This window comes from Sciurus vulgaris (assembly GCF_902686455.1).
Source record: "Sciurus vulgaris genome assembly, chromosome: 10".
Classification (NCBI taxonomy): Eukaryota; Metazoa; Chordata; class Mammalia; order Rodentia; family Sciuridae; genus Sciurus; species Sciurus vulgaris.
Window position 1 is genome coordinate 71,702,935 of NC_136470.1, and position 23,890 is coordinate 71,726,824.

Genomic DNA, 23,890 nt, shown 5'->3' on the forward strand with positions numbered 1-23,890 from the left:
TACACAATCAGCCCCACAGCTTTCTCTGGAGAGAAGCCTCCTAGTTGCTTAGGATGACAATGAGACTCCAGAATTCCTGCATCCCGAAACTACCTTAAACTTTTCAGAGAGGAACAGTGGATTTAGGTGTCATTTACTTTTAATAAAAAAGGGTTATAAACATATTTTATTTCCAATATTTAGGTTGGGGGCTTTCTAGAGGGGATTTTCAGTTAAAATTTGAGGTAAAAAATCAACATTGCCATTAGTTTGGGGATTTTTGTTTGTTTTGTGTCTGTGTATGTGTCTGTGTGTTTTGTTGTGCTTTACCACTGAGCCACATCGCCAGACCTTTTTATTTTTTATTTTGAGATGGGGTCTGGCTAGTTGCTTAGGACCTTGCTAAATTGCTGGGGCTAGCCTCCTGTCCCCGACTCCCAGGTTCTTGGAATTATAGGTGTGCATCACAATGTCCAGCATTAGTTTTAATACATAACAAGAGTCTAGACATAGTAAGAAATGTCAAAGCTGTCATTCTCTTTCTCAATGATAGGAAAACTGACAATATCAAAGTCAAACTTCGAGAGCAATATTTCAGCATATTTCCAGCTGCATGATCAACCCACAGAATCAGTAGCATGTCTCAACAGTAGTAATAAGGAGACAAATAATAAAATAACAACCTTTCAATAAATGATATATTTAGGAACTAAGAAAAGTAAACTCTCTGGAGAAAACTTTAAAAGTTGAAAAAGGGAAATAGAAAATGTTTTGAATAAAGGACATTGGAAGTCATAAAATAATAAATTTAAGAGAACTGAAAACATTCAGAGGATGTTCTCCAGACACAATGGAATGAAATTAGAAATCAATAGCAGAAGAAAATTGGGAAACTCATGAATATGTAGATATTAAAGAACAAACTCCTAAATAACCAGTGGGTAAAGAAGAAGTCACAAGGAAAATTAAAAAACGCTTTGAAATGAATGAAAAAAAAAGAACAATATGCCAAAACTTATGGGTTAAAGTAAATCATCACTTAGAAGGAAACTTACAGCTGCAAATACCTATAGACAGAAAAGGAGCTGGTCTAATTATATTAATGCCTGTCAAATTAAACAGTAAGACAAAACACTTTATTAGAAATAAAATATAATAGACATTAACAAAATGAACATTTAGGCTGAAAAATATAATTCTGAACTTGTATATATTTAATAACATATCTAAAATATATGAAGCAAAAGTTAAATTCTTGGAGAAACTTGAAAAATACAAACCATAATATAAAGTTATCATATAAAACTCTCAATAACTGATAGGTCAAGTAGATAAAAATGTTAGGGTAAAAAAGATTTAACTACACAGTTAATAAGTTTAATCTAATGGAAGTACACAGAATTTACCTGGTGATTTCTATATACACATTCTTTTCAAGCACAAACTAGATCACAAAACAAATCTTAACAAACTCAAATGAATCAATAACAAGCAGCATCCTTTGATTACAAAGGATAAATAAAATTAGGAGAAACCTCTCTAGCAATTAAAATCAATCAAAGAAGAAATTATAATTTAAATAGCCAAATAGCACACGTAATACTCATCTGGGGCAGCATGTATTGGGAGAAATAGCAGCAACAGTGGCAAAAGTGTTCAGGTTTCTGTTACCTGTCACATTCTGGATTATTACAGGGACCTTGCAGGGCTAGACTATAGGCCTGGGACAGGGCCATTGGTCCTTAGACTACAAAAAGATTTTTTTGGTTTGGTTTGGTTTGATTTTTCACTTTTGACTTTTCTTAATATACTTTATGTTTTAGAGCAGCTTTAGGTTCACAGCAAAATTGAGCAGAAGGTTCAGAGAATTTCTATATACCACCTACTCTTATTTGCACAGCCTCCCAGACTATCAACCTCTCCCACTAAGGCGGCATATTTGTTACAATGAATGTACATTGACACATCATTATCACTCAAAATCCGTCATTTACATTAGGTTTCTCTCTTGGAGTTGTATATTCTATGGGTTTGATAAGTGCATAGTAACACGTATCCACCATTATGGTATCATATAGAATACTTTTGCTGCCAAAAAATTCTTTCCTCCACCTATTCATCCCTCCCTCCCCAACTCCTGGCAACCACTAATCCTTTTACCATCCTCATAGTTTTGCCTTCAAATCAGTACATTTTTGCCTTTAAAAAACAGAAGATTCAATCAAGTCCAAAGAAAGTAGGAAGAAGAAAATCAAGCCAAAAGCAGAAATAAATGAAACAAATAGAAAAAGCAATAGAGAAAAAAAAAAACAGTGAACCCAAAAGCTGGCTATTTGATAAGATCAACAAAAGGACAAACCTCTAGCTATCCTGACCAAAGGAGAAGAAGGAGGAGAAGGTGGAGGAACAGAGGAGGGCAATGATACAAATTATTAGAATCAAAAATGAAAGAGGATTTTATATATGTATTACAGAAATAAAAAGCCAGTATAAAGGAAAACTATGAACAATAATATGCTAACAGATTAATTAGTGTAGATGAAACAAATTCCACAGAAGACAAAATATCAAATCTAATTCAACAAGAAATAAAAACACTGACTAAGGCCATAACAAGCAGAGAAACTGAATTAATAATCAAAAAACTTCCCACAAAGAGCAGCCCAGGTCCAGATGGCTTCACTGCTAAATTCTACCAAACGCTTAAAGAAGAATTAACAACAATCTTTCTTCAACTCTTCCAAAAACCAAAAGAGAATACTTCCTAACTTGTCCAGTAGCACCCCAACACCAAAACTGAACAGACACTGCAAGAAAATTATCTCTTCTGAATATACATGCAAAAATCCTCAATAAAATGCTAACAAACCAAATCCAGCAGCATATAGAAAAGATTAGATACCATGACCAAGTGTTGAACCAAATGGAAGTTTGGTTCAACATATAAAAGTTGATCTATACAATATTGATAGAGTAAAGCACAAAAGAACACATGATCATCTCAAGAGGTACAGAAAAAGTATCTGACAAAATCCCATAACCTTTCATGATAAAGACCCTCAACAGACTAGGACAATCAAAATCTTCTCCTTCAACCTGATAAAGGCCATCTTTAAAAATCCACAGGTGACATCATACTAATCAGTGAAAGACTGAATGCTTTCCTCCAAAGGTCAGGGACAAATCAGGGATGGTCCCTTTCACCCCTCTTGTTCCACATAGTGTTAACCATTCAAGGGAAGGCAAAAATCATCAGAAGGTAAAGAAAATAAAGATACCTTTGTTCACCAATGACACTGTCTTATATGTTGAACTTCATAAGGAATCCACAAGAATATTATAGAACTAATAAACACATTCATCGAAGTTTCAGTATACAAAATCCATCTTGGAAATTTTTACAGTGTTCAGCTGCTAGTTGCTCACACCAGGTAAGCTTTCCTAGGTGGACATACCTGCATGGAAGAATCCAGTGAAGAGGAAAATACAGGGACTGTTAATTTCAGTAGAATTTAACAAGACTGTTTTTAGTTAAAATACTTCTAAATAACAGCTAGCATTGTTGAGTGCTTAGTATGTAGTGGACATTATTCATGTGATTTATATGTCTTAATGCTTTGCTACACATGGTCCCACCAAATATCATCATGCTCATTTCACAGTTGGCAAAAGTGAGGTAATTTGGTCAAAGTCACATACCTAGAAATTAGCAAAGCTTCTTTCTTCAGAACATGGCTGAATGTATTTATTTGAAGAGGATCAGATAACACTGGACTGGGAGTTCGAAGAATGAACTGGGTCTTTCCTCTGGCTTCTCCGCTAGAAAGCCACATGAACTTGCACAAGCAATTTACCTTCTCTGAACCTGTCTCCTCATCTGTAAAAAGAGGGAGTTGGAGTAAATGACAGCTAAGCCTTCTACTACCCCTTGTTCTCTAATTTGGACCTACTCTACCCCTGATTTCTGAATTGCAAACTGCCTTTTCCAGCCACCTGGGAAAAGGCAAGGGCCAGGAGAGAACAGCTGCTGACTTGTCATGACAAGAAATAGGAGAAACAGAAACAGAACCACATGTCACTTGCACAAGTCGCTGTTTCAGCCAGCGATTGGGTTTAGGTGAGAAGCATGGTTATAATTAGAGCAGCAGCCAGTGCTGAATTCTCCACCAGTCTCCTGAGGCACAGCTGGACCTGCCCACTGCACACACAGGACTCTGAGGCTGCTCTGGCCTTGAAATAATCCTTCAAAGGGTTTTTCTCCTTCCTCGATGGAAAGAAAACCTACTGAAATAAAACCCATTTCCCATCAGGTTTTTCCCTGCTAATGCCATTCCAGTAGAGACCAAGTGTTGATACATAGAGGGGGAAGGAAAACGTCATTAGCTGAGCCTGGTCACATTGCCCCTTGTGATATAGTTTTATTTTTAACTTTGAAACACTTGAACTATTTCTGTTTAAGTTTTCTCCCCTTCCCTGCCTTCCCAGCAGAACTCTGTCCTCTGCTGCTGCTGATACACCCAGGCACCTCCCTGCGATCTGCTTGCTCACCATCAAGGGACACAGGAGCAGCAGATGCTGACTCAGCCTGCGCTGCTAAGGTAAGCTCTTCAATCAGGGGCAGGTGTTCCAGGCGGACATTCAGATATTGAAATGCAGATGGAGGCTTGCTGTGCATCACCTTTGTGCCCTGAGGAAGTGGGTTGTTGAGCAGATTCATATGTGTGGGGGTTAGCCCTGAGAATAAGACCCAACCATGTATAAGCTGCTGTTTCAAATTAAAAATCTTAAAGCAGCTTAGAATCTAAACTGCTGACAGTTTAGGTTCTTTGTTCCACAATTAACCAGAAAAGTTATGTGATAGGAGGAACAGGTTGGTGAGGAAATAGGTGGAAGGCCCAGAACCCAGAATTCCTATTTTCTAAAGTCCAAACACAATGATCTTTTCTCCAATCAACATTGTGTTCATTGCAAGTCATTCTCATGCAGTTTAAATTCCATCTACTGTATGACGCTACCAGTTAATTGAACAGGTATACTTACTGCGTGTACTATTTAAACTCTGTCTGCAGTTAAGACCTGTTTTTCTCTTAACAATATTCCCTAAATGGGACTCTCTCCTCCCCAGGTCTCTTGAATTCAAAATGCATCCATGGAATATAAGTGAAAGTAGTGTTCAAGTTGAAACTTTATATAGGCTTTAGCATCCAAACCAAAATTTGTTACAAACCTGAAACTTACACAACTTACACAGAGGGATAATAGCAAAATGATTACCGATACTGGAGGTACTGAAAGCTACAAAATGCAGGTAGATTATTCCTGACTTCTGGAATAACTGCATAGTGTTGCAAACAAACACACACACACACACACACAATTGGCAAGGGTAATGGAGCACTGTTTATTTTCTTGTATTTCTCTGGTTCAAAGTTCAGCTAAGGACATCCTGGGAAGTAGCCTATGCAGCAAAAGGGATTCTGTATACTAAACTTGGAAGCAATGCCAACTAGAAGGAGATCTAAAGCAACCACTCAGATACCCTAACTTCTGGTTCCTTCTTGCCGGTCTTTGTAACCTCCAGATGTACCCATGACTCTGCAGTAAGTTTCTGTGTTAAAATTATGCCTGTTTGCTGGGTACAGTCAAATTCACTGTGTATAACTGCTTAACTTCATTTAATTTTTCCAGGGTTTCTATGGCACTGAGTCTCCAAAATGTATGCTGGGGTGCCATCCCAGTGAGACTAGGTTGCATTAGTTTAGCAGACAGGCTCCCTCACAGCCAACCCTAGATTATAGCTTTAAATTAAACAACTAAAGAGTTTAAAGGTAGAGAGATTTCTGGTGTAGGTGGAAAACTGCAGATTGCAAAGTTGTATAGATCTGGGGGAGGGTGGTTATATTTTTAGGGTATGGTAAAGTTACTGGAAGCCTGAGATTATGGAACCGGATGTGGAAATCATCCTCAGTCAACTGGTTGTATAAAAATCTCAAGATGCAAAGGGATAACTTCAATGGTTAACTTTAAACATTCTCTTTCCCTAAAATTAAATATCTCCATAACAGGGAAATAGGTTAATAATATATAATTAGAGGAACTACTTGGCTGGTAGGTTAATAGTTAAAGTATATATCTTTGACTTTTAACTTTTAACCTTGTCACTTTCACTGAAGTTGAAACTCAGAAATAAATCATTATTGCTAGGGCTAGCCACATGAGGACGCAGAATAGTTAGTCACTGACATCATGTGAGGGGTGCTGAGAGGGCCCTTTGCCTAAAAATATCTCCCTGACATCAACCCTGTTTGCTACTAACCTTAAAATTATAGTAAAGAATGTTAAAACTATTATCTGTTAATCCCATTCTCTCTTGCTTCAGTCAGCGATTTAAATACACCCACTATACCTGCTATGATGACCTTGTCAACAAGTGACACTTGGTCAGCACCTTTGCCTCATTCTTCCAGGTTCTGTCCTACTCTGCCCTTGGTACTGTCTAGGCTGCCCTTAGCCACCACCAGGCAGGTAGCTCTGGGTGGTACTGTGGTTTCTACAAACTCAATAAAACATTAAAGTACAGTGGAAAAGAAGCCTGTGATTAAACTCCAGGAGCAAGATACTTTCTTTCTCTGAGTCTCCGATTCTCCTCTTAAAAATGTGGTGAAACTAGATCCTTTCCTTTCAAAGTGATTTTCTTGCATCATCAGCATTATCTCAAGCTGATTACAGGGGAGAGTCTCAGGCTTCACCCCAGTTCCACTGAATAAAAATCTGCACTTTTAAAAAATGGCACCAGTGATTCCTATGAGCATTGAGGTGGGAGAAGCCCTGGAATAGAGGATTTCTTTTTATCTGCCTGGTCCACACTCCTGATGGTATGGCTGAAGTAATTAAAAGAACAAGGTCTGGTAATACCATGGGAACAAGCCTGGCAGTGCTCAGTGTGCCTGTTAATTCCAATCCACTGAAGCCTCTTCCACTTAACCTAGTAAGTTCCATCTTTTTTTAAAAGCATCCCCAATTAGTATCACCACAGTTTCTTCCTAAATTTGTTTCCAGTTGCTCTCACAGCTCTTTCAAAAAGCTACTTTGTTTAAGGTTCTATTTAATTCAACTCCATCCTATTTTATAAGCACCTATTGAGCACTGGGAGCCATTTTAGCAGCACCCACTCTGCCCTTCAGAGCTCATTCGGTAGTTCCTAGAGAGGCAGTTTGTGCTTGCCATTGAAGTTCCAGTCAGACCACCTTCCACGCCCTGATGCGCCTGCCAGTCTTGCACTTTGGCCGCATGAACCTCTCCCTGCTCCCAGCTTCAGGAAACCTCCATCAGTTTCTACTGTTCCTGCAGTTAATTACAAGAGAGAAGCCCAGTCTGACTGGCACTTCCTTTATTCTTAATGAACAGAGAATGTAGGTAAACATTTAAAATTATACAAACTTGGGCCTAGGAAAGAAAGATGCCTTCAACTTGTCTTTGTGACATCTAAAAAGTTCCAGGCCTTCTGATGACAACGGCCCTCCTGGGGGAGGGGGCAGTGTCCCAGACCTGAGCATACTATCTGAAATCATGAGCGCTTAAGGAATGCTTTGGGGGTGATTAAAGGAGCCCTGAGGATTATGGGGATTTACATTCTTAAAAGACCAAGGTAAGGTTATTTTCTTTTAATGGGGTTTGAAGATGATTAAACTGGCAGTGTTATAGAGGGTACCTTGGAGTGAGGGGCAACTGAAAATTGAAAGGCCAGCCAAGGGCTACAGGAGTGATATAAAGTGAAGAAATAAAGGCCTGGAAGAGAGAGGCGACCATGAGACTGGCCTAAAAATTGAGTGACTTTGTTTGTCTTTGAGCTCATCCAATCCTGTGGGTTATTATGAGCCCTATTTTAGTGATGAATAAATTAGCTTTGGGGAGATTAAATAACTTGTCAAAAAGTACTTGACTAATTCATGAGAGTATTGATTGATATACTTTACATTGGAGGAATCATAAAAGCCTCTTTGTGGAAGTAATGTGTAAGGTGATATCTAAATAGCAAGAAAAAGTTCATAATGCAAATAAGGAACAAGAGGAGAATTCTCCTGATAGAAAGAACAAGTGCACAGTTTTCATGCTGGAGTAAGTTACAAGGTGGAGCCAAGTGTACAAGGGCAAGAGGTGAGGTCAAAGGGCAGGAGACAGCTCTTGCATGGCCTTGTGAGTTATGAGAAGGACTTCATACTTTATTTCTTGTGATGGAATTGGCTGGAGATTTTAAGCAAGAAAGTAATGACTTACCTTTATATGTTGTTGAATCACACTTTCTGCTGGCAAATATGAATTATGGGGTACAAATTTGGGGGCTAAGACTGATTATAAACTCATTATACTGGACTGAATGAGAGATCATGGTGCTTGGGCTTGGGCAATGGTGGTGGAGGATATGGAAAAATATAGATAGAATTACCCACTGACCTTCCACACTAACTAGTAGTAATTCCTTTGTACATGGAAGCATAGTACCAAGCTGCTTGTAGCTCAGTGGTTCTCAAACTTGAGCTTCCATAGAATCAGTTAGATTCAGTAAGTTAGGGTAGGACCTCCAACCAGCTTCTAGGTGATGCTGATGCTGGTTGCCTGGGAACCATACTTTAAGAACACTGTCCTTTTTGCCTTGCCTTTTCTTATCAATTTACTACTTTCTACACAAATGGTATACCTCTACTTCATGTACAAACAGAGAATCAAGATGTATCCCATTTGTTTACAATAAAAATGAAAAAAAAAATTTACTACTTTCTGAGTGGTCCACACAGCACTATGATCAGCATCACATCAAACTGTTCCCCCCTTGCCAGGTTCTAAATGCTCCCCTATTTCTTTAATGAAATAGTCATTCCTTAAACTCACATAGCTGGTCCTTCCACAATTCCACTTTAGCTTCATCCAAAACACAGTAAAATCTAGTTCCATGTAGGTCTTTGAACTATTTAAGTCTAAATTATATTATTTTGACTGCTGTCCCTTTAGACAGGGGAACTTTAAAATTCATTTTTTTGGGAAAAGCATGTTGGTCATGTGCTTGACTGAAGTTCATTCATAAAAAGGGTGAGCTGCATTGCCTTTTCAGACTGCAAATGAGAATTCAAAGGTGAATATAAAAGCACAGAACTTGAAGGGCTCAGGCTTAGATTTTTGTCAACTTTTTGGCAGTGAAGTTTCTATAATTTGTATTTAGTAGGTATTTCATTTTAAATTTCAGAATCCATATTTTAGTGAAGATTTTTAATACCAAACCCCCTTCCCTTTCACATCTGTATTCCATGTAATGCAGTTATCAGACCTAGATCCTTCTCTTGTTTCTTCTATTCAGAGGGGACATGATATGGGATGTGGTTCAAAGACATATCAAAACATCTACAGAGATGAAGGTGGTTCTTAATGAAGAACACCTGGCTCCTTTACAATATGAATAGATCATATACATGGCCACTATACTGGCCATGGACTTGCAGTCTTTCCCAAACCAGTAAAATGGACCACACATGTCTCTCTGGGTCTCTGAACATGTGTGATATAGCAAAGAGTGTTGGGTTTGAAGCTTAACGAACCTAGACTTCTTGCATCAGTATCCTTGTCTGTAAACTGGAAATGGTAATACCCACCTCTACTGGTTGTTGTGAGGAGTGAATGAGATGTTATATAAAAGCACATGATAAGCACCAAATTTTGTTTCTCTTCCTCCACAACACCCAAAACACAGAGAAATATCTCAGTTTAGAAAAGTCAGACAGACCCCACAGAGGAGAAGTATTTAGTCTCCGCACAATGAAACAGAAGATTAAGAGAACAGGCATCTTATGTCACAAGGCAACCAATGATATATATAATTTGGTTAATTTGGGGCAACACTGATTGGCTCCATCTTAAGATGACCAATCAACTGTCCAAATCCTGGCAAGTGTAACTTTTAAAGGCTAAAGCAGGGGAGTCCCAGGCAAACCAGAGTCATTGGTCTCTCTAATCACTCAGCAATAATTAGACTATTAATTTACAGTTTGAGGGGCTGGTGTGTGGCTCAGTGGTAGAGCACTTGCCTAGCAAATGTGAGGCACTGGGTTCCATCCTCAGCAGCACATAAAAATAAAATAAATGCATTCCGTCCATCTACAATTTCAAAAAATATTTTTTTTTAAATTTCAGATTGGCCTTTATCTCAGTGGGAATAATTTGCCCCAGATACAGAAAGATTTTTATGATCTTAGACTCCTTTCTCTCCTTCCTTCTACTGTCAAACTTCTCCAGAGTAGCCTCCACTCACCATGTCTTTCTGCTCAGCACATGTCTTCCCTCAAAGTCACTCATCTGATACAGCTTTGGAACCTGAAAGGATCTTTAAATAGCAGCATTAAAGCAGCGGGGAGGGTCATTTTTTGTTGCCAGCATGCATTGTTTTCTCTTAAAGGGGTATTTTCAAATAACTTCACAGGGATGGAGAGCAATAAACCTATCCCATAAATGTTCCCACTTTAATAACACTGTCCCCACGAACAATGCTCCATAACACTGGAGGGTAAAAAGGGATTGTGTCCCTCCAGCCAGACACATCCCTGCTGCCAGGGCAGAGTATGCATATGTAACTCATTGAACTAGCCAAGCCCTTCTTTTCTCTTCCCAGGAGCTGAGCTCAACTTGATTACACTAAAAGCTGGCAAATATGAAGCTGACACTGTTGGTGCTGAAAGTTTTTTTTACATAACCCTGTTCTACTTGTGGTCTACCTCTTCTTTCCCACCTGAAAGCCCAAAGGAGCCTCTGAATCTTCCAGACTCCTTCTTTTATTCACAAATTGCTTTTCTGCATAGAAAACAGAAGGTCACATTCCCTAGCCAGGTCTCAGGCCTGCCTGCTTTGCACTCTGTGCTTAATAGCTTTCCCCTCGCTCTGAGCAAACCCCACATTTCAAATGACTCAGGGTCCCACAGCTGAAATGCCACATTTGCTCTGGCAAAAGCTCCTTGGGGATCTCCCATAAGCAGTGGCAGTGTAGTTGTTGTTCCTAATTTTACAGTAGCATTTGATGCATCCCCACCCCTTCCTTTATGTCAGTGACAATATAGTTCTGAATTGCTGAGCTCTCTGCTCTCTTCTCTGGCTCTACTTCTTCCTCATGTGCCCCAAAGTGGTTCCATGTGGCCATGTACATCATGGCTTACGTGTCTATTCTGGTGTTTTCTCTTCCTTAGGCAGTGCTTCCCTCTCGATTTTAAGTGGACAAGTTCTCAAATCTGCATCACTACATTCCAGTCCTTCATCATCCCATCCACATGATCTAGCATCATCTCAAGCAACTTCTATTAAAGTTACTGGATCCATCTTTCCTCCAAAGATGGTTCCCTCTTAAACCCTATTTTTCTCAAAATTATAGCCAATATTCTCTTTCTGGTTCAAAAACTTGGTGTCAACTTTGACTCTTCTTTCCTTATCTCTAGCCTGGAACAAAAATATGATTCTCCCTTTGTAATATTTCCTGTCTGCCTGTTTTCAGTCTCAACCATAAAAGCTTCCATCACATTCTCTAAGTAGTACTTTCAAACTGCAGGTCCTCCTACTCCACTCCTCCCTCCACTGCTCTTAATCAACACCAAATTATTTTAGGCTCCCTATTGAGCATCAAGTAAGTCCAAATTTTTATGTCTAATATTTAAGAATTTCCAAAATAAGTCCACAATGAACTTTTCCCCTAGAAGTGAACTGGGGTATGGCAGTAGTTGCCTCCTGTTCATTAAACTGTTAAATGATCAGCAGCTAGACTCTTGCATCCAAAATACGTGCTCCTTGCTTCAACATATTGTACTCCATCTCAGGCTATCTTAGATTATTCTGATTGCCATAACAAAATACCATAGACCAGATGGCTTATAAACAACAGAAGTTTATCTCTCACAGTTCTAGAGACTGGAAAGTCCAAGACAAAAAGATGTTGATAGTTTCCATGTGTGCTGATAGTTTCCTGCATGCTGATTCATAATCTTCTTGTTCCATGTTCTTAATGGCAGAAAAGACAAGGAACCTCTGTCAGGTTTCTTTTATGAGGGCACTAATTCTATTCATGAAGTCTCTGCCCTCCTACTGAATCACCTCGGGAAACCACACCTCCAAATACCCTCACATTACAGATAAGATGTCAACATAAAAATTTGGAGGACACAAACATTCAGACTATAGCATAGTCCAATTCCCTTAACTTTCCCACTCTGACTCTCAAACCATGGTCTACCTTCCATTGGGGCCTGAACCTTTTTGAAGATCTGTCCTGTGGCTTCTCATCTGCACTCTCACAGGTTGACTAGGTGGAAAGAGCACTCTAGCATAGTCCCTCTTTCATGATCACTCAATGGGCCTAGTGGGGTCCAGCCTCAGCAACTTAGAGAGGCCCTAAGCAACATAGAGAGACCCTATCTCAAAATAAAAAATAAAAAAGGGCTGGTGATGTGGCTCAGTGGTTAAGTGCCCCTGGGTTCAATCCCTGGTACCAAAATCATCATCATCATCATCATCATCATCATCATCATCACATGGACAGGGTGTTAAGATTGTAAATTCCAATACACACCCTTCATGGGAAGACCAGAATCCATAGCAGGACTATCCAATAGCACTTTCTATGAAGATGGAAATGTTCTGTGTTATCCAGAAGAGTAGCTATTAGCCAGATGTGGATAGTAAACACTTGAAATATGGCTAGCATGAACTGAATCATTCATTTTATTTTATTTAAATTAAATTTATTTTATTTTATTTAAATTCATTTTATTTTATTTAAATTAAATAGCCACATCCGGTTGACAGTATTGAACAGTGTAGGTCTATATGAGTTAACACACATCACAACTGATTCTAATGAAAAATAGCGTTTAGGGTTCACTTTGTCAAGAAGTTCAGGTAATTCATGCTCTTTACTGGCACATGGTGGGTAATCAACAAATGTTTGTTGAATGGATAGATGAACAAGTGGATAAAAAAATTAACCAGACTACAGTTTCCTTGAGATTTAAGACTGTCTCTCCTGAAAAAGAAAACCTGAGGGACAGTTTCAAACTAAAGAGGCTAAAAAGACTTAACCAAATGCAAGAAACTGGCCTTGAAAGGATTCTTGTTCAAAATTGAACATTAGAAAAATTAAAAATTATGGAAAACATTTTTGTAACAACTAGGGAAATAGAAATATAAAAACATGTAACATAACATTAATAAATAATTTTTAGTTTTCTTAGATGAAATAATGTTGTAATTACCAAAGAAAATGTCTTTATTCTTGGAAATGCATGCTGAAGTACTTAGAAATGAAGTGTCATGATACTTATTTTCATCAGAAACATGTGTTAGAGAGAGAAAAAGAGAAGAGAAAAGAAGGGGGCATAAAAATGACAAAATGTTGACAGTTGTGGAATCTAGGTAGAATGTTTGTGGATGCTTGTTTTTTTTTTTTTTTTTAAGCTCCCTTAAACTTTTAAATATATTTGAAAATTTTCAAAAAAAAAAAAAATTGGAAGAAAACTCACCCACAATGAATTGACAAGATAAGCACTGTTCTGAGTTTCAAGCATTTTTAGCTACGGTGCTATAAGGTAGGTACTATTATCATCCTCCCTTTACAGACTGAGAAACTGATGAACAATAAGTGGAGTATCTTTCCCAAAGTCTTATGACTGCTGACCTGTAGCACCAGGGTTGAGGCCTGTGTAGTCTGCCTCCAACCTGTGCATTGTGCACTCACAAACTCTGAGTCCCCACTTTCTCTGGAAAAATCAGAAGACCTGGCAACACATTTCCACATGGAACCAATTGTCCAGAGCTGGGTAGCTTCATTCCCCTGAAGGCAGGGAATCTATTTCCTATTTAGCCTGCAACTGAGGACTTTGGGGTTTTGACCCCTGCTGAGCACAACACAGTGGAAGACACTAAGGTGATGGCACATGACAGATATGTCACAGGTACTTTGACATTTCCCAGGCTGACTTGGTTATCAGGCTGACCTCTCATTAGTCATGAAGTTCCAGTGAGAGAAAACGTGAGGGGGTAACTTGAACAGATTGGGAAGCTATAGGAGAGGGAAGTAGGAATACTAGAATAATTATCAATAGAAAATGGATGAAAGTTGCAGGAAACGAGTTGTGTGTCCCATGGATGTAGGTAATGTGCTGCATCGGAGGGCAGCAGGGGTCAGTGCAGGAGCATGGGCCAGCATGACCCCGGTTGGAAACCTGACTCCATCACTTAGCAGTGTGTGACCTGGCTAAGTTACTTAACTTCTTTAAGCTTCCATTTCTTTGACCATAAAATGAGAGCACCACCTCCAGGATGGTGAGAGGAATTAAATGAGAGAATATGTGGAGTCTCTATGACTCCTGTTAGTATAAATAACCATAATATTTTTCTCACTAATCATTAATATTCACATCTTCATATTTTCCCCTAGAGTTAAGAAGCAAGAAGAAATTGGGAAGCTATGGTAAGTGCTAGATGCTTGTTGGAGCTTCACCTTTCAGTTGAAGTCTTGATTTATTTAGCCTATAGCCCAAGCAGCTGGCAGACTTGTCCTATGATTTGATGATATTTATTGGCAAGAAATTAACAAAGAGTAAGGGGAAAGCAGAGAGTTGAAAACAATTTGTGGGCAGTTTTAATGAAAATATTTAAATAAGGTTCCCACCACATAGGAATGTAAATGTTTGAGAAGTTGAAAATGTTTATTGCCCTGTGATTATTGCACATTATCTATGTGAATTGAATTATCATATAGTACCCCACAAATATGTACAAATATTATCAAGTAAAAATTTAAAAATAAGACAGTAAAAACTCAACAATATCCTAATTGATTAATGATTCCTTCAGAAAATACTATCAAGTACCTACCATGGTCCAGGTCCTGTACCAGGAGCTAGGAATGCAAGTGTGAGCAAAACCAGACACGGCCCCTTTTCCTCCCAGCATACCTCTGGAGATGATTGAATGAATGACAGCACACCATTTTCTGGAAGGTTACACTGCCAGTATAAAGAAATATTGCAAAGAATAAATACCAATCTAGTCTTATATTATAATAGAAGTTCAAAAACCAGGATTCAAAATTGTATTCTTAGTATTAACTATATAAATCATCTCTAAGCCACAACTCAATAACAACAACTGTCAACATCATACATCATTACATTCAGCTTTTTTTGTTCTTTTCTAAACATATCTATTATATAGGAGGATGAACATTGGAAAACATTTTAAGAGTGTTGATAGTTCTTATTCCTAGCTTGTGGGACTTAGATGAATTTTTTTTTCTCTTCAATCATCCCTATATTACAAGGTTCCTACAAAAATCATGTGTAGGTCTGGGGCTGTGGCTCAGTGGCAGAGTGCTTGCCTACCAAGTGTGGGGCACTGGGTTCGATCCTCAGCATCACATAAAAATAAATAAATAAATAAAATAAAGGCAGGTTGTCCATCTACAACACACACAAAAAATTTTTTTAATCATGTATAGACAGAAAAGAAGCAAATTAAAACACTGTCTCAGACATGCATTGAGCTTCTCTTACAGCATTCATTTTTTCTCTCTTTTCCCTTGCCCTTGGTGTGTCCAGGGCAGGGTACACAGGCCCCCACCTGGGCCGCACAGGCATTGTGAGGGATGTATCAACCGCCACTGCCACGTTCCTGTGGAGCCCAACGTCTCCTGCCTGGTGATAAGCTGCCACCTGCTCTGTGGTGCTACCTTCCACATGTGCAAAGAGGCAGAGCACAAGCTCCTCTGTCCCTTAGAGCAGGTTCCATGCCTCAACTCTGAATATGGCTGCCCCCTTTTAATGTCCCGCCACAAGCTGGCCAAGCACCTGCAGGTTTGCCCTGCCAGCGTGGTCTGCTGCTCCATGGAATGGAACCGCTGGCCAAATGTGGACTCAGAAACAATCCTTCATGAGAACATCATGAAAGAGACCCCCAGTGAGGAGTGTTTGGACACAGCCCTGGCCCTCCAGGATCAGAAGATTCTCTTCAGATCCTTGAACATGGTAGAACTTTTCCCAGAAACTAAAGATGCCACGGAGGAGGAACCAACTAAGAATGGTGATGCCAGCTGGGAGGAAATGGGAGGCGCAGTGGGAGGAGCGGATGCCAGTTTGGTACCACACAACTGTTTGTCAGCAGCTAACGGGGAGATGAAAGAGTTGAGTCAAGAAGAACGAGAGGCATTAGCCAAAACCAAAGAAGGGATGGACCTGGCCAACTTCAGCAAGTGGGAAAACATGTTCAGCAAAGAACACGCAGCCTCTGCTTTAACAAGTTCATCAGCAAATTGTGAGAGCAAGAGTGGGGAGGGTGCAGGGACAGAACAGAGTTCCGGTGGCAATGACACGGTAGATGGAGAGGCTACTGCCAAAGGCAAAGAACCACAGCAAGACCAGAAGCAGCAGAACTTTCCTGCAGTAATGGAAAAGACAGGGCTTGCTCCCTGGCAGGATGGTGTTCTGGAAAGACTGAAAACCGCTGTGGATGCAAAGGACTATAATATGTACCTAGTGCACAATGGGCGGATGCTCATTCACTTTGGTCAGATGCCTGCTTGCACACCCAAGGAGAGAGACTTTGTTTATGGCAACCTTGAGGCTCAAGAAGTTAAGACCGTTTACACCTTCAAAGTTCCTGTGAGCTACTGTGGGAAGCGGGCACGAATTGGGGATGCCATGTTGAGTTGCAGGCCAAGTGAACACAAGGCTGTAGATACTTCCGATTTGGGGATCACTGTGGAGGACCTGCCAAAATCAGATCTCATTAAAACCACCCTCCAGTGTGCTTTGGAAAGAGAACTCAAGGGTCACGTCATCTCTGAATCCAGGAGCATTGATGGGCTGTTCATGGATTTTGCCACACAAACATACAACTTTGAGCCAGGACCATTTTCCTCAGGGACAGTGCTGGCTGATCTCCTGACTACTGCGAACCCAGAGGGACTTCATGTGGAGCTCCACAGTGAGTGTGTGACCAGGAGACACAACAAGAGTAGCTCGGCCTTTACTTTCACCTGCAACAAATTCTTCAGGAGGGATGAATTCCCCCTGCACTTTAAGAATGTCCACACAGACATTCAGTCATGTCTCAATGGCTGGTTCCAGCATCGATGCCCCCTTGCCTACCTGGGATGTACGTTTGTTCAAAACCATTTCCGTCCCCCAGGACAAAAGGCCAAAGTGATCTACAGTCAGAAGCTCAAGACCTTTGCCATCAAGCCAGAGGTTGCTCCAGAGCTGAATGAGAGCAGGAAAAACAACCATCTTGTAGGCCATGAAGGAAAAAGCCAGAATTCTCTAACCAGTCTGCCCCTGGAAATTTTGCAGTACATTGCTGGGTTCTTGGACAGCATCAGCCTGTCCCAGCTCTCCCAGGTATCTGTGCTGATGAGGAATATCTGTGCCACGCTCTTACAAGAGAGAGGGATGGTCCTCTTACAATGGAAGAAGAAGAAATATTCCCATGGAGGCACCTCCTGGAAAGTCCACAGAGAGGCAAGTTAATATTCATTCATTCAACAAATATTTGTACAGAGCTTTTGATGTCTCAAGCATTGCACTAGGCATTAGGACAGTTGTTGGAAGTAAGACTGATCAAGGAAATCAGTCTATAAGGGGAGACAGACCCTTCTCCACCCTGGTGTGTCCCTAGAAGCTGATCTCTGCAGATTGCTCAACTGGCTCCCTTGCCCTCCCGCTTCCAGTGGGGCTAATCCTATGGCAGGGAGGGAGGGAGGAAGAATGGGGTTGAAGGATCCACTCTTCTGGTTCTTCCTTCATGACCCCTGGAACTGGCTAAGTTCCCCCACTAAAGGTGGCTATATCAGGTGGCTCTCCCCACACAGTTACTCATTCTGGGTTCCAGTGACAGCATTCTTCCCCTTCAGGCTTCCTTCAATGGAGTAAAACTATACTGTTACTCTATTCTGGGTTCTTGGACAGCATCAGTATCTAGTTTTGGAGACGGTACTGTATCTCCTGATTTTCCTGCACCTTATCCACTTATTTATAAATCATTCCTTTTAAAAATTATCTCAATGTGACCTCATTTTTGTGTGCCATCTGTTTTCTGCTTGGACTCTGATTAATATAGTAGAACAACAAATTCTTCTCAGTCCCATGTCATATGATTTTTCGTTGTTGTTTGTTTTATAGTGCTGGGCATTGAACCCAGAGCCTTAAGCATGCATGTTTGGCAAACACTATCCCTAAACTATGCCCCCAGCCCTTGATGATTCTTTTAAGAATAGTTTTTGGGGTTGATAAAGGCATTTTGAAATTCTAAATGAATTCAATCCACTGATCTCCCCTGGTTCAAATGCTTAATTTTTCAGAAAACTTTATTGTATTAAAGCATCTTTCCCTTCAGCAAAATTTTCTTTCTTTTTCTCCATTGAGTCATATTTGCTTAGCTGTATTATGACTTCTACAGAAGTGAGACTCCTAATTCATCATATCTAAGTGCCTGTAATGTTAATGTCCTTTTTATGGGGGGGGGGGGGTAGTGGGAATTAAATTCAGGGATACTTCACCACCGAACTGAGCTACATCTCCAGCTCTTTTCATTTTTTATTTTGAAATATGTTCCCCTACGCATTGCTCAGGCTGGTCTTGAACTTGTGTTCTTCCTCCCTCAGCCTCCCAAAGAGCTGGGATTACAAGGGTGTGCCACCACACCTGGCCTGTAATATTCTTTCTCAGAGTAAATATGTTGGTAATATGAACCAAGAATGAATAATACCTAATTAGGTGAATAATTCTATAACATCACTGTTGCGTTTTTAATAGGTGGGTGTTTAAGAGCAGCACTGGGGAATTAGAGTTGTTTCCATCTAATTTTATTGGCTATATCTAAAATGTCTTGTATATTTCCATTATTTATCACCTTGGCAGTCTTCTTCAAAGAATTATTATAAGACTCTCCCTTATGTATCCATGCCTGCATCCATGTGTTAAACCCTGCCTGTCAACCACATGCTAAAGATAAACAGTGAACAAGATGCTGCCTTTTGGAAAAGTGTTATCTAAAACTACCTATTATCTTCTTCTGTAAAACAGATGCAAATAATTAAATTTACATTCTAGAAATCACATTCTTTTTTATTTTTATTTTTCCTTTTTTGGGGGAGTGGGGTGGGTGGGTTTCAAGTTTGTTCCTAATTCAATGATTGCTGACCACTCCTGGATATCATTTAGGACAAACTAATTTCCTTGCAGAAAAGAATAAAGAGAATTTTAGTTGGGGCTAAAAGATATTCACAATAAAATGGTCTTTTAGGTAAAAGGTAAATAGTTCCAAGATCCCAAGAAATACTTTTCTTGCACAGGAACAAGACAAAGCACTGAGGGTGAAGTAGTCAGGTTGAAAGGGTATCAGATTATGCCACGCCTCATGGCCATATTTTAAAACTAGTAGCTTTGCCACCACATCCCAGGTGGAAAGAACAGAGAACAGAGAGTGTTTTGTTGAGTACTAGACTCAGAATTCTCCACTGGGGTAAGACCCTAATTAGTTAGAATACTTTTAATTTCAAGCAGTAGAAAACCAACTAAAAGTACCATAAACAATAAGTGGAATTTATTAGCTTATATATTTACTCATGGTTTCAGGTAAGGCTTGATTTAGCAAATCAAAAAATTCCCCCAAATGTTCTTTTAACTTTTTTTCCCTTTTTTGTGGCGCTGGGGACCGAACCCAGGGACTTTTGTTTGCAGACAAGCACTCTACTAACTGAGCTATCTCCCCAGCCCTATTCTCTGTTTATTATCTGTTTCCTCACTATTGACTCCATTCTAAGACAGTTCTTTGGTGGTCCCTGGTGACTGATAGCAGCTCCTAGGACTACAGTTCCCAGTTCAAGTACAGAAGGAGAAAGATAATCTGCTTTTTGAAATCTCAAACCAAAGTGCTGTGGTAGGACCCCACTGGTGCTAACTGTCCTGATTTGAACTGTGTCTACTCTCGAACTAATCACAGTTGCTAGTGGAAGGACAGGGGAAGGTAGGTGTATGTCAGTATGCTGATTGGTGTCCGTCATTCCCACACAACTGCAAGGCTGTCTGGGAAGATTATTAATTGGAAGGGGGAACCAGGAATTGGACACTGGGGAAGAAACTAACAAAAGTAAAATGCCACTGATACAATGCCAGCCTGAGGGCATTGCCCAGTGGTTACCTTTAAGCTTTTCTTTTTCCCCACAGATCTGGCAGTTCAGCAGCCTCTTCTCCCAAATCAAGAGCTGGGAATTTAATGAAGTCACCTCCATGTCCGAGCACCTAAAGGCCTGTCCTTTCAACATTAGAGAGCACAAGACTGACCCGATTCGTTTGACCAGCATGTGTCAGCCCCGCGAGCAGGCCCAGGAGAGCTTAGTCTCCACCTTTAGAACTAGACCACGAGGAAGACACACCTAGAGATTCAGATGACATCACTCTTGAATTTTTCCTTGGAGTGATTGAAAGTAGGACTGAGAATGGTTTAAGAAATGCCGGCTGTAAACTACATATCTGCTTCATTGCATGTATTGGAACATATAATGTCCTTCAAAACCTCAGCAATTGTACTAGATCTAAGAATTTCCTAAGCGATGACTTATATGATAGTGCCACATTGTGACTCCTTTCCTTTCTTTTTCTTTTTTTCTAAAATAGATAAATCCGAGGAGAGAATAAGTAACTGAGGCCATCTGGAAAAGGAACACGAGTCTTTAGGAGGTGAAAGAGCAATGAAATTCCATAACCAACACTAATCTATGATTTTACACGGGGTTTTTTAGTGTATGAAACTTGCATATGGCAGGGCAGACAGTGCAGGGACAGCTACTAGGTACAGAGTTACCTTCCAGGGTGCCCAGGAGGAGGGCACTCAGCTCCAGGGTTCTGCATCTGGGCCTGTCTTAATTGACAAGTCCAGCATGTCTTTTGGTTCCCCTGATGCCTCTAACCTCAAGTAGTCCCAACTCAGTTGGAAAGAACAGAACCCCTGGCTGAGCACAGCAGCTGGGAGGACACTGCAGGCCAAAGGATGAGGACAGTAAAGAAGTCAGAGTCTCTTGTGTACATTCTCAGCAACCTATAGAAGGAAAGTCTTAGAAAATGAGGAAAAGTTCAGAGGAGACTGTATTTATGGAGAAAGTTAGGACGAAAATCACAGCCTACTGTTTAATGTTTTTGATAATGACTCAAAAGTCAAGGTTTTTTTTTTTTTTTTTTTTTTTTTTCCTGAGACACATAGTGTTGGTCTGGGTTAGAGAGAGCATAGGCATAGCCCACTGCCACCTCGTGTTTGAAATGACCTCAATTCATGATGCCAACCTCAGTGTCATGCCAGGACACACAGAGGAGCCGAGAGACCACACAATGGGTAAAGTCCAGACAAGACCCACCACAGTTCCTGTGGTGCTGGTCCATATGTACTACACACCACTTGGATAGTCCACTGGGGGTCTTGGAGAGAAAGACACGTGAACACAATGGTTCCCTGAATTGCTCCAAGTTTGCTGGTCATCCCTCTGACCTGTCAAAAAGGCTATTTTTGGTAACACACCATGAATATTCACAAAACATAAGTTGAGGGAAAAGTCCACAATAAACCTGTATCTCCTAAAGCAGGGTTTTCCAACCTTGGAACTCCTGGCCACTTGGAATCCTGACTAGCTTCACCACTGAGCCACATCCCCAGTCCCTTTTCATTTTTTATTTGAGACAGGGTCTCACTAAGTTGCTGAGACTGACCTTGAACTTGTGATCCTCCTGCCTCAGCCTCCCGAGATGCTAGGATTACAGGTGTGCACCACTGCGCCTGGCTGGAACTACTGACATTTGAATTGGATAATTCTTTGTCATAAGGGACTGTCCTATGTATTATAGAATATATAGCAATATCCTTGGCCTCTATTCATTAAATACCCCACGGTAGCGCTTACACAGTGAACACCAAAAAATGTCTCCAGATATTGCAGAATGTCCTCTGGGAGCAAAGTGGCTCCAGTTGAGAACCACTATCCTAAGGAATATCATAGCAGTCACAGTAATTTAAGATATGCTTATTTTTTAGTATAACAAAATCTTGTTTCACATAGCCATCCACAATGGCGGTGATTTAATGCAGCCCTTATGTATTTACTAAATAGGTTTTAGATGCCAGGTGATATTAAATTGGAAACCAGATGAATCCAATTGCTTATGGCTTCATGGCCCCGGGCCACATGCAAGAATATGTGCTTTCTGCTCTCTCCAGGTATAGCCAGCCAGAAAAGTTACTTGTCTTTTGTTTATGTCCCTCCTACCTTAATCAGTGCCATTTTCCAAGCAGTTCTAGCTGTTCTCAAGCAAGAGAGAAATACAGAAAAGGGAGGACAGAACAAAAGGGAAGCAGAGGAAGAACTCACCCAACAAAAGAAATTGTCTCACATCCGGGTGCTTGTTTTGACTGGGTCTCCTCAGTTCAGAGCTATTGTAGATCACACCTCTGAGAAGTCAAGATGGCATAGAGCAAGCCCCAGACCAGAAATATGCTCGTCTTTCATTATTATGTGCCACTTGTTACTATTTGGTAATGTAATTTTACTTTTTCTAATGCTTATTATTTGGTTTATATTTTACATTTATATATGCCATTGTTTTCTAAAAATACAACTAGAATGTGATCTAAGGTTTTATTCAGTGAAGATGAATAACTAGGAGCCAACGCTGGACTTCAAGGTGGGAAAGAAGGAATGGAGTTTTCTGGGTATCAGTTCCATGTGTTTGGAATCTGGGCCGTCCTATGTAGAGGAATAAATTTAGCTCCCAAAGTCCACTCTGGATTTCTAATTAGAAAAAGAAAGAAGGGGAACAGACGACGAAGAGTCAGGGGTGTTGGAGGGATGAGGAGCAAAGGGCCACAGAGACCAGAAGAGGGCAGAGGGCTTTCCCTCCACAGGGTTGGTGCATGGGGCACTGGTTCAGGACACGCCCCACTGCTTTGTCAGGCAAGCTCCTCACAGCACTCTCCTCTCCTGCTTGCTCCTTTCAGAATAGTACTGATTTGGTCAACATCATCAAGCACATTTATAAGATAATTGTCTATATTACAGGAAAACGGGGTACTGCAGGTATCCCCTGGTTCCTAGAATCAAACATGTTTTGGGGGGAGAGGGCATAGAGAGCAGAAGGGGACCTTTTAAGAGGGGTTGTGGGGAGACAAATGATTTGAGGTGATTAGTGAGGTGAAACTATAGGGAGTAGCAGGAGCAGCGAGTGTCATCAGAAGAGGCAAGACAGCTAGACATGGCTTCAGAATAAGAAGCACTGAGGTGGGTGAAGAGGGCTGTGTCCCAGGAATAGAGCCTGGACAGGGAGCCGTCTGAGCAGAACCCATGATGAGCATCACAGCTCCCGGAAAGGTGGATCAGAGCAGAGACCAGCTGAATACGGAGGTTGAGGTCTGTAGAACTGGGCCAGAAAGGACTCTCTTCCTTAGCAGCATAGAAATCTGGAAAAGAACTTTCTCTTCTTCTGAAGGGAACAGTGAAAACGCAAGGTGGAACTTGGAGCTGTAGCAGGAAATTGCTGTAAAAATCTGACTTATGTGTGAAATCAAATCAAACTGAAATGAAGAATGATATTGTGTATGTGGTGACTTACTGCTATATACTGGAAATCCTATCGTCTCTACAGGAAGAAATAAAAGCTGCTTTGCACTCTGAAAGGCTGTGAATCTTGTGAGTTATGTCTAGAGACAGTTTTGTGATTCACTGGCATAGAACTCATTATCAAAACTAAGAATTGTGTGTCTTGAAGAAAAGTCAAGAATAAGCTTGAGGTGTGCAGCTCTCTAGGTGCCTGAGCAGCTCACTAATTCTAATGAAGTCCTAGAGCATCGG

The 23,890-nt window shown here is 40.5% G+C and overlaps 1 protein-coding gene across 3 annotated transcripts; it reads left to right on the forward strand.

The window, feature by feature from the left end:
• The first annotated feature begins 4,160 nt into the window (after positions 1-4,160).
• FBXO40 (F-box protein 40) lies at positions 4,161-23,715 on the forward strand. Of its 3 annotated transcripts, XM_079155302.1 has the most exons (5): positions 4,161-4,577; positions 10,637-11,635; positions 14,441-14,473; positions 15,603-17,519; positions 20,226-23,715. In XM_079155302.1, the coding sequence occupies exons 3-5, from the start codon at positions 14,471-14,473 to the stop codon at positions 20,436-20,438; spliced, it is 2,133 nt and encodes a 710-aa protein (XP_079011428.1). In that variant the 5' UTR covers positions 4,161-4,577; positions 10,637-11,635; positions 14,441-14,470; the 3' UTR covers positions 20,439-23,715. The 3 variants fall into 3 exon arrangements, with proteins under 3 accessions (XP_079011428.1, XP_079011427.1, XP_079011429.1); XM_079155301.1 differs by lacking the exon at positions 10,637-11,635; XM_079155303.1 differs by lacking the exons at positions 4,161-4,577; positions 10,637-11,635 and adding an exon at positions 13,513-13,589.
• The last annotated feature ends 175 nt before the right edge of the window (positions 23,716-23,890 follow it).

Bases quoted from the DNA above. Each gene is read 5' to 3' on its own strand.
- FBXO40 (XM_079155302.1), top strand. The intron at 17,520-20,225 runs GCAAGTTAATAT...TTTTCCCCACAG, and splicing joins CCTGGAAAGTCCACAGAGAG to ATCTGGCAGTTCAGCAGCCT.